At 31.9% G+C, this 11,925-nt stretch overlaps 1 protein-coding gene across 1 annotated transcript; it reads left to right on the plus strand.

The window, feature by feature from the left end:
• The first annotated feature begins 10,632 nt into the window (after positions 1 to 10,632).
• LOC141675189 (RING-H2 finger protein ATL78) lies at positions 10,633 to 11,590 on the plus strand. The gene has a single exon (XM_074481901.1). It carries the CDS (start codon positions 10,737 to 10,739, stop codon positions 11,415 to 11,417), a length of 681 nt encoding a protein of 226 aa, XP_074338002.1. The 5' UTR covers positions 10,633 to 10,736; the 3' UTR covers positions 11,418 to 11,590.
• The last annotated feature ends 335 nt before the right edge of the window (positions 11,591 to 11,925 follow it).

Genomic DNA, 11,925 nt, shown 5'->3' on the forward strand with positions numbered 1-11,925 from the left:
CTAATATCATAAACCAAGGACAAACAAAAATCGTACAAATTTTTCAAGAAAAATCAAATTTGTATGGGGCTGACAATTCGGATAATCGGATCGGCTCAATTTCGGATCAGATCCATTTTCGGATTATGATATACTTTGAGGCCATCGGATCGGGTCGGATGTGATTCGGTTTGGTCGAATTCGGACTAAAATTAGCTGAAATTCAGATTAAGATCGGACAAAATTCGGTTTGGATTCAATTCGGTTCGGATATTTTTGGATCATAACTTATTCATTTTTTCAATTTGTGGGAATTCAATTTTTTTATATAAAATGTAGTATTATCAGTATAATATAATGTACTTTTACAAACATTTATGATTAAATATTAATGTATCTTAAACAAAAAAAAGTAAGTATGAAATTTGCTTATTTCGGGTCACAGTCGGTTCAAATTATATCTTATCGGTTTTTTTCGGTTCCAAGTTATTATCGGATCTAATATTTTGAATCATTTTCGGGTAAATTTTCGGTTCAGATAATTTTCAAATCGGTTTAAATCCGTTTACGGATTAAAGAATTCGAATTTCAGATGGTATATCGATTTCATGAATTTCGGTTCGATTGATTTTTTGAAATCCAGACCCATTTTATCGAGCCTGAATTTGTACAGTGAGTGCGAATAAATAAGCACAGTTTCTTAACAAAAAGAAAATGTTGAGTATGGTGCAAAAACACTTTTCTTAAATGGGTTGTGGTCCCTCGCATACATTGATATAACCATCACTCCGCGAAAAAATTCCGTCCAAATCAAGGGACACCTCACTTTATCAGTATTTTATTTTTTGATTTTTGAATTTTTACTATTTATAAAAAAAAAGGCGGCCATAGGTTTGCTTACTATCGGGTATATACTTATTATTACGGGTATATGCAATTCGGATCAGATTATTTTTGGATTAAAAGTCGAATCGAACCGCGAAGAGCGATTTTAGATAATTGTCATTTACAACCGCATTTGTGATTGCTGTTAACCGCGTCAATTGCGGTTGCGAATTTACGGTTATTACGGATCGGTTTGCGGTTCAACCACTTATTTTAAAATAATTAATAATTTGCAAAAATATAAATTCAGAATATTAATAATCAAATTTAAGTTACATGATAAATTTACATTCAAAAATAAAATAGAGACTAATGCTCTTTGTGGAGCAAGAATATTAAAAATATACAAAAATATGGAGTTGGAAGGAAAAAAAAAGATAAAAATAAAATTACATGTTCATTATATTTTCCATTTATTTTGGTTATATATCTTATAATGATTGTGAATCTAATAAACGAAGTCTTAACAATAAACTAAGATTAGTTAATAAATATGTATACATACAAATTTATTAATAAGCGAAACAATGTATAATTTGGTGCTAAAAGTACCAAAGTACCAAATTTGGTACTAACATGATATAAGTCGACTTTTATTCTCAATAAACTTTGTTTTTAACACAAAACGACTTATATTATTTATAAATTTTATTTTCTTTTAGTTATTGTTCATCGAATCGTAATTTTTATCGATAACTAAGTAATATTAAATAAACTATATTGCAAAAGCTAATTATAAGATAATTATCAAATTATATTAATTACTAATAAATTATCTAAATAACAAATACTTGGTTCATAAGATAGTGATACAATTCGTTTCACAAAAATAAAACTAATATGTTAGATTTTGTATATCAAGTAAAAAAATGCAAAATTAGAATTATGGTGGAAAATTTCATAACTGATTTGATTCTTTTTAACCAAATAACTATTTTTTACAAGTACCAATTTAATATTGATATTAATATATTAATTTTAATTTATTAATAATCGAAATAATGTATAATTTGGTGCTAAAAGTACCAAAGTACCAAATTTGGTACTAACTTGATATAAGTCCATTTCTATTCTCAATAAACTTTGTTTTTAATACAAAACGACTTATATTCTTTGTAAATTTTATTTTCTTTTAGTTATTGTTCATCTAATCATAATTTTTATCGATAACTAAGTAATATTAAATAAACTATATTGCAAAAGCTAATTATAAGATAATTATCAAATTATATTAATTACTAATAAATTATCTAAAGAACAAATACTTGGTTCATAAGATAGTGATACAATTCGTTTCACAAAAATAAAACTAATATGTTAGATTTTGTATATCAAGTAAAAAAATGCAAAATTAGAATTATGGTGGAAAATTTCATAACTGATTTGATTCTTTTTAACCAAATAACTATTTTTTACAAGTACCAATTTAATATTGATATTAATATATTAATTTTAATTTATTAATAATCGAAATAATGTATAATTTGGTGCTAAAAGTACCAAAGTACCAAATTTGGTACTAACCTGATATAAGTCCATTTCTATTCTCAATAAACTTTGTTTTTAACACAAAAAGACTTATATTCTTTGTAAATTTTATTTTCTTTCTAGTTATTGTTCTTCCCATCGTAATTTTTATCGATAACTAAGTAATATTAAATAAACTATATTGTAAAAGCTAATTATAAGATAATTATCAAATTATATTAATTACTAATAAATTATCTAAAGAACAGATACTTGGTTCAAAAGATAGTGATACAATTCGTTTCACAAAAATAAAACTAATATGTTAGATTTCTATATCAAGTAAACAAATACAAAATTAGAATTATAGTGGAAAATTTCATAACTGATTCGATTCTTTTTAACCACATAACTATTTTTTACAAATACCAATTTAATATTGATATTAATATATTAATTTTAATTTATTAATAAGTGAAACAATGTATAATTTGGTGCTAAAAGTACCAAAGTACCAAAGAACCAAATTTTGTACTTACCTGATATAAGTCGATTTCCATTCTCAATAAACTTTGTTTTTAACACAAAACGACTTATATTCTTTGTAAATTTTATTTTCTTTTTAGTTATTGCTCATCCAATCGTAATTTTTATCGATAATTAATTAATATTAAATAAACTATATTGCAAAAGCTAATTATAGATAATTATCAAATTATATTAATTACTAATAAATTATCTAAAGAACAGATACTTGGTTCATAAGATAGAAATACAATTCGTTTCACAAAAATAAAACTAATATGTTAGATTTCTATATCAAGTAAAAAAATGCAAAATTAGAATTATAGTGGAAAATTTCATAAGTGATTCGATTCTTTTTAACCACATAACTATTTTTTACAAGTACCAATTTAATATTGATATTAATATATTAATTTTAATTCGTGTTTTGTACGGATTATGAATAATTTTCTACAAATATTAATTCGATATTTTTAGTCTCGGGCCCGTGTGTCGCACAGGTTATCAACTACACCCTCCGTCCCTAAAAACGTTTCCTATTTGTGTTGGACACGTTTGCCAATGCACACTTTTGATTGTTAATATCTTTAATCGTATTAGTATTAAATATAAAAATTTCATTGTATTAAAGTACTCATAAATACGAATTCAACAAGATCACTCATGACTATATTTGATCTTAATAGATTAGACCGTAAATTAATAGTCAATCGCTTATCATGAACAGGGTTACAAGTCAAAATATGAAATGTAAAAAGGGACGGAGGGAGTATCTATATTAATAAGGAAATCATGTTTAGGTCCTAAATCTTGGTACTCAATAGAAAATTATATAATTATTTTTAAAATTTTATGTAATAAAATCTCAACTAACAAAAATTAACTTTTACTCTCTGTAAATTTTATTACCCTTCAATTTTTATATGTTGCTGAACATCCAAACGTCGATTTACTTTAAAATAATTGTATTAGTAAGTTAACATGTCATTTATATAAGTAAATAATTAGGTGCATGCATAACTAGAACTATATGTTGAAATTTTAGAGTTATACTTAAATTCGACTTTTTTAACTACATATTTTATCAGCATTTTATATATTATATTTAGATATGTATTTTGCACGGATTATGAGTTTCAGTTTTATACAATTAATAATATGATATTATTATTTTTAATTTCGGGCCCGTGCTTCGCACGGGTTACTAACTAGTATTAATTTATATGATATATTAACTACATTTTTGAAAATATATTTTATTATAAATATATATTGCGAGTTGCGGTTGCGATTTTTAAGAATTTAAAATCGCATTCAAACCGTAAATAAATGGTTTTTAAAAGTTAAATGCACAACCAATTCACATTTCATGATTATCCGCACAATACGGTTCGATTGTGACCGGTTGAGCGGTTGAACTGTTTGTATGGACACCTATCAATAAATGTGGAACAACACCCTTCTTAAATATATTTTGTACTTTTAGTTCTCACGGTTTTCTGAATTGCCCCCGATTCCTACTCTTGCAATGTGTAGGTGTATCATTTAAGCTGAATGAAAATCAGTTACGTGAGTATTAATCACGGCACTCGTTTTTTAGTGGCACGCCAACTCAAATCCGAACTCAAACCACATATTTTAGTTATTGACTAAAGACCATCTCAAGTGTTTCAATCACTAAATACCAGTGGAAATGAAGACTTTTTTTTATTAGAATGAGCAAAGACTGGACTTATATTAAGAAGTGAAACACATAAATCTTCATATTATAATAGAGTTTAGACTGCAATATCATCCAGACATTCAGCACAAAAAGGAAAAGACCTCACAACACAGAAGCATCAAGCAAGCACATGGAGTATTAGCAAGTTCTGTTACTACTAGGGTCCAGACTCCATACCAGATACAAGTGCAGAATCCATGAACAGAGAACGCGGAGTAATTATACTTGACTTGACTTCGATTCTCATCTTGTTTCGAGGTTGAGAGTTCAAATATCGGGTTTGGAATGTGAGCGTCTAGCTAGATAACAACGAAATTTCAGTAAGAGGTCGAGAATATTTAATTCTCACGTAAGTGAAAGTATTTAAATTTCTGCAACTATCGATATCTATATATGCATAAGAATTGAAAATGTAAATAATTAAGGAAGCTGATCCACAACAATCGATCGTTAGCAACCAACCATCTAGTACAATTTTTGCGGAGGGCAAAAAATCCTAGAAGTGGTATATTAAGCGCGGATAGATAACATGCGCCCTGCATTGACAAAAACTTTCGATACTAAACCTATTCGCGGAAAATTAGAACGGATTGATTGTTGAGGATCCCTAAATTAAAGTATATACTAAAATGATACACAAGTGAATGAACCCTATTGCTGCTAAAGTGCTAATAGCACATAGACATTTGAAAAAGGTTATACTGAGTATTAAAAGGAGTTGACCAATGACCTTCAATAGCTATCACAAATACTTTTCACTAACATAGTGCATGAACTTATTGGAGACAAATACATATAATATATATCAGAATCGAAAACCATTAGAACCAAATCAACCATAAATTAATCCTGTCAATTAAACAACACAACCACCCCAACTTAAGCAAATTTAAGTCTTGATACGGAATTACTGTTCTACTAAAGTCATTAAGCAAATTTAAGCAGAACAAACAAAGAGAAGGCTTACTCGCCGACATGGAGACAGTCAGATTTAGACATGAAAAGTGCGTAAATAATGATTAAGTTACTTGTTACTTGTTATCTACTTCCGATCTGCTTACGATACTCTTAGAATATCGAGGGTGGCAGGGAGTCGAAAGTGAGTCCCTTGGGAGCCCCTGAGCTATGTATCATGTTAAGAAACTTAATCATTCTTCACTGCTACAATCGGTGCTCAAAGACAGACACTAGTTTTTTCATCACATGTTCTGTCCTTTTTATCACAAAAAGACACTTTCCACCCAGATTTCATATCCCACAGGCTCTGATCTTTTCTCATTTGATCTTTATTTCACAGCACAGTATGGCCTATGTGCATGCCACGTTCATGTTCACTGTAGAACTACGACTATCAACTATGAGGGACTTTATTAATATAGGTATTAATTTAACAACATTGTTATCTACTAAAGCAAATGAATCTACAAATTTAGTATTCTATGTCCTTGATTCTCAGAGTTTCTTTCATCCCAAAATCACGTTCACTGGGATCTTATGATGTTAAAAATGTCAAGAAATCGAATTTAAACAAAGACCCTAATATTCAACCTTCCTCTTTCTTTCGCAGAGACCACCGGTAATTCAATATATTTCATTTCTGCAACTGGTTTATATTTGCAAGACACTTGGTGCCCGTTTGGATAATGGAATTACAACCCAAGTAACAGAAATGAGAATGAAATTTCAATACAAGAATCTAATATAATCTCTTACTCATTCTCGTTAACCAGGTTGAAATCCCATGATGCAAATGGTCCCTTAGCTTTTTTCCTAAAACAGCAAATATAGTAGTAATCTTCTTTAAGAATTAAACAAGGACATGTGTTGGCATGGTCATTAGGACTATCCCACTACTGCAACTATTTCTATATCCTAAATCATGAATATCTACTACTAGTGAAAATACAATCTTTTTAACCAGTGATTGTCCCAGTAAGTGTGATTTGATTCGGATTATTATCTTCTTCTTTTTTTCTCTTTCTTAATCTTTAGTAATAATGCCTGCAGAGTACGGACAAGTACATAATCCAAGGACATTCCACTTCATTTTTCACGCTTCACTTTTAAGAATGTGATATTTTTTAAATTTGTTGCTAACCACCATAAGAAGTAAAAAGTAAGCGCAATACAACCTCAAATTGGGAGTAAACAATATAACCACCTTAAGACTGTTATAAGAACAGTTGGAAGTGATAGTACCTTGTTTGATCCCAGTTTATGGCAACCAATCCAATGGAAGCCAGCATAATGAATTTACACAACATAATATATAGTCCATGTTACTAGGATTCCACTGGAATCGTCCAACACGGGTATTTATCCAAGTATCGGATCCTCCAAATTTTTAAGTATTTTACATTTTTAGCTCAAAAAAGACACCGAGTTTTTATACTCATGTCAGTGTGTCGATAAATGTAATTCTAACGAAATATAGAGTCAGGGACAGGGTAACATAGCTGTTTTTAAACATAAAACTTCTGCAGAATTCTGCAAATTACTCACAGATTGAAATTCTGTTAAACTACAATTTAATTAATACTTACAGCGTCCAGAGGTTGAGTTCCTGGTAACGAATTGCAATAATGCAACGGCCACTGCCTATAAATTATAATGATTTTAACAATTTCTCGTGTTAAACTTAAGATAACCTTAGAATTATTACAGAATCATAATAATGCAGGTAACAGTTATGAAAATGATTGTAAACATGAAACAAAAGAGATAAGTAACACCGCAATATCTTTATCATGATGAAAAGATATTTAAAAAGTGTAAAAAGACTAAAAGTCGGCCTAGTTAAAAATGACAAGGCACCTAGTAAGATGATTTTAGCAGATTGCTGCAAGGTTCAGCTAATGCAGTTAAGATTAATTTTAACTTATATATTAATGATTAGTTTGTGGATGAAAATATCTTAAGCACAAACAAGATGGGAAAGGACTAGATGAATGCTATTAAATCTTAATATAATGATATATAAAATAAACGAATAAGACACCGAAGATCACAACTGAGCAAAGGTGAGCCTGACTACACGCGAACAAGACTTGCGCGCACAGACCCTATACACTCAAGGCCCCAAAATTACCAACTCCCTTAGTGAATACATAAAAAATTGCTTAGTATATATATCTTAAGGCTCTATAAACTGATTTCGACTAAAGCCCCGCAAATCTTAGGGCCGACCTTGCAACTGAGGTTACCATAAATGCTAAACTACACATGTTGTCACTAAGTTTCTGCATATTAAAGGGGAACCCTCTAATAAGAAAGGTTAAGTAAAGAGATAGACTTCACTGGAAGATGGAAAGGAGAAATAGATGCTATAAAATACGAAAAATAGAGAGGGCAATGTTAAAAGCTAAATCAGCACTAAAAAATAAAGGGCGGCCACACTCCAATCCCCGGAAAGGAAAGTGCAAATATCAAAGCACATGTTGTATGGGCTCCTCCATCCCTTAGTACATGAATGCATCCCATCAAATTTATAGTTGGGAAGATTCTGTTAATGCTCCAAAATCTTGTAGTTGAAGAGCCACTTTACTGCTCCTCCCACTTATATTTACTTATTTATCATACTTAGAGTTGGGACTGGGATACCACAGAGCACCTAAGTTAGCTGCACCACCAACACAACAACCAACGGCCGTCAATCGTAATTACATATCAACTATGTCTCACTCGGAAGTAAGGCCTACACCTTATTTATTCTAAACATATGTGTTCTTCTTTCTGCCAAGTCCCCTGTATTGCTATCTCATACATCTGACACATGTCATAATACTTAAGCATCAACAATAATGGGTAATTCCAACTTATTTAAATAAAGTAAGGCTTAATGGCCTTTTAAGCCTTAAGGTTTGCACCAATATACGCATCAGCCCTGAGTTCAAAATTGTTTCTTTCTTTTTACCCTTGGATCGGACATGGGCTGATGTGTATATTGATGCAAACCTTAAAGCTTAAAAGACCGTTAAGCCATAATTAAACATATCAAGTATAACTCACTCAGAATCAAGCTCTGACACCTTATTCCGTCTAAATATACATGTGTTCCTCTCTGCCAAGTCCCCTGAATTGCTATCTCATACATCTGACACATGCCGTAATTCTTAAGCAGCAACAGTACTTATAACAGAAATTTAAAAACTTTCGGGGACTCATGATTTGAACAGCCTAGCTACTAGTCTATTCCTACGCTATGATCGTGCAATTTAGGGCTCGCACTCGCTGGAGATCCGTTCTTTCTGCAAAATATCCTTCCCAGGTGTTTCAATCTACCTGTCTTCGAAAAAAGTGATAAAGGAACAACAACACACAACTAGAAAAAGCTGGGAATCTCTCTGAAACAGAATGTAATGTACACCTACCTGGCTACTGCGGACTTAATACTTTTCTTCATATTGCTAAATTTCTGTAATCTGCCAAGCTCCCCATTAAATTCTCAATAGTTCTGTTAAAAGTAATCATATCTTCTTATCTCCTGAAAAGCTATCAGTATTTAAGAAATTAAAACCAAAGAGTGGACACAAGATATTAAAAGATAATAGGCTAACCAAGTCAAACAAAATGTATTAGCACTAGCTATAATACTAGAATCAATAGAGATTATCTCAAGATTATGGGAAGATTAGTAGCAAGAAAAGTACAACTAAGCTAAGCTTATAAAAATTCAAGGTTATGTTTACGGAAACATCAGAAGAGAAGCACGTGGATCATGTTACTTATTAATCATATGAACAAAAACTATCCTTCCCACTTCCATCTTTCACTTTCGTAGAGTGGAGCCACAATGCAAAGAATTAGTGTAGTCCAGCTTCGAAGATAAGGGCTCAACTTTTAGTACTAGACTTGAAAACAAAAGAAAAGGCACATCTATAATTTTTTATAGTTACCATGTCTCAAAATGTTACTATCTATTTATGCAATCAACCCGAAATGTATGCTTCAGATAACATAAAAAACCTGCAACTGCCTTCTGCATCTATATTCTAATATCCATCTTCCAGGGATTCGATGTACTTTCGAGTACCTTGGAATAATCTGGAGTCATGACAGGCTCAAAGGATCAAGATTCAAATCAACCTTACAGCAAAACAACTTGCCAACAGTAACAATTTTTTAATTGCAGACAATCTTGTAGATCTATCAGATAACTATGATTACTTACCAACCACAAAATTAGATTATCGCTTTTAGGCAAGATTATATTACAAATAGACTACTTGCAGAGCATGTAGGCTGTAGTACTATTACATGGATAAAAATCATGGTTTTTCTGGGGACCACAGCAGTATCAGATCCTTATCAATGCAGATTAGTATCAAGTATTTAAAATAGACAGGCACTTGTATTAATATCAGTGAAAATGAAAATAAGCAGGAAAAGTACACGGTACATCAAAAGGTAATCTAGTCTATTAGGGTTGGTATCGATCATAATAAGATAGTGAAAAAGTACAATTATCAAGAGCTTAGTTTACTTGTGTTGTTATTATGATTCTATAACACAGACACTTAAAAGTACTTCAGTAGAAATGTAAATGAGAAGCTGTAGTTTGTCCGTTAAATGCTGTAGTGCTATTTTCGCAAATATCTGGCATAAACACGAATAAACAAACTTTTAAGAGTAATTGTTCATACGATCGCTGAAACTACAGTTGGAAATCAGACTATGGACTTAGAATCATATATCGAAAACTTCAGAGTTAGAACCAGAATAGAGGAATACGCACCAGTTCTGAAAACTAAAGTGAATGGAGTTTCCATGTCATCTAATATTGGGAAACTTCCTTACTCCTTCTTGAGCATTGGGAGCTGGGGGCCCTTATCATTAGAGATATGCTTTAACAAAAGGGAAGTTCCAGATGGCATTCTATGCCAGGAAGAAAGTGGGATGGGCCCATTGATTAGAAAGGGCATTAAACTACAAGATACTTGGTGGAGGAACCCAGTGGTGCAAAATATTTAGAAAATCCTCAAGTTGGCTTTAATTTCATAACCTCAGAATATTCTCAAAATCTTGTGAGTTTTTTTAATATAAATAAGCCTTTAGTATCAAAACTCAAAAGCAAAATTCACATTTCAGTCTTTCCTCTATATAATCCCTGAAATACAGACTTCCAAGTATTCCATCCAAAACACTTGCATTCTACAACATGTCTATTTCTACTTTAACCACTGCCACAGTTGTCTTTCAAGAAGTTCAAAGCCACTTTTACTCAAGAAGGTTACTATTACATACCCCTATGTATCAACAACAGGTTGCAGCAAGCCCTCCAGTAAGTGGCAACCGACACGTCGCATCAGAACCTGTTCCAGGGGATAATAGTTTTGACGCGAATGTTGTGATGGTACTGTCAGTCCTCTTGTGTGCTTTGATTTGCTCACTAGGTCTGAATTCTATAGTTAGGTGCGCGTTAAGGTGTTCAAGATTAGTGGCCTCTGAAACAAGTGAAAGCTCTTCGGCTCGTTTAGCCAATACAGGGATCAAGAAAAAGGCTCTTAAGACTTTCCCGGTAGTAAATTACACAGCTGACTTGAAGCTACCTGGATTAGATGCCGAGTGTGTAATATGCCTCTCAGAGTTTGCTCCTGGTGAGCGTGTGAAAGTTTTGCCCAAGTGCAACCATGGTTTTCACATCCGATGCATTGATAGGTGGCTCAATTCCCATTCGTCCTGTCCTACTTGTAGACAATGCCTGATTCAGACATGTCAGAAAATAGTCGGCTGCAGCATGCCTAGCCCACCACAACCAATCCCACCGCAACAAGAAAGTATTACTATCAGAATTGCACCTTTGGAGCCTGAGGGCGTAGTACGTAGTTATCAAACATAAGTGCTAGGTAATTCTTAGTTCATTATGTTATATACTCATCAGAATTGTTTGAAAATATTAAGAGATAGGCTATCAATTCCTCGGGGACAACAGGTTGCCTCATAGTTGGTCCCCAGAAGGAATGTAATGTTTCAATTGTATATTTGTACAAAATTCTCAGATTGTGCTTTTAAGCCTCTTCTTGTTTCAGTTCTAGCAGTCCTACAGAATCGATCAACTGAATTTGTATATGCAACTACTATGCAAGTGGTTTCGATAGATATTAGTCAGATGTATAATTTCAGTTAACAAAATTTTGACCATCCCTGACCCTGTGGACAAAATATAATAATGAAAGTCATATAAAGTGTTACAAAGGACAAGAATATGAAATGGACTAGCAACTGAACTTTTTAATTTTGTCAGCTGAGTCGACAATCACATTGTAAAGGCGTGGGATATTAGAACTCAAAAGAGTTGTTTAGCCATTCAACTCAACATATTGAAATACAGTTAAAATTGGTTTTAT

This window comes from Apium graveolens, chromosome 7 (assembly GCF_009905375.1).
Source record: "Apium graveolens cultivar Ventura chromosome 7, ASM990537v1, whole genome shotgun sequence".
Taxonomy (NCBI): Eukaryota; Viridiplantae; Streptophyta; class Magnoliopsida; order Apiales; family Apiaceae; genus Apium; species Apium graveolens.

Bases quoted from the DNA above. Each gene is read 5' to 3' on its own strand.
- LOC141675189 (XM_074481901.1), top strand. From the start codon at position 10,737: ATGTCTATTTCTACTTTAACCACTGCCACAGTTGTCTTTCAAGAAGTT.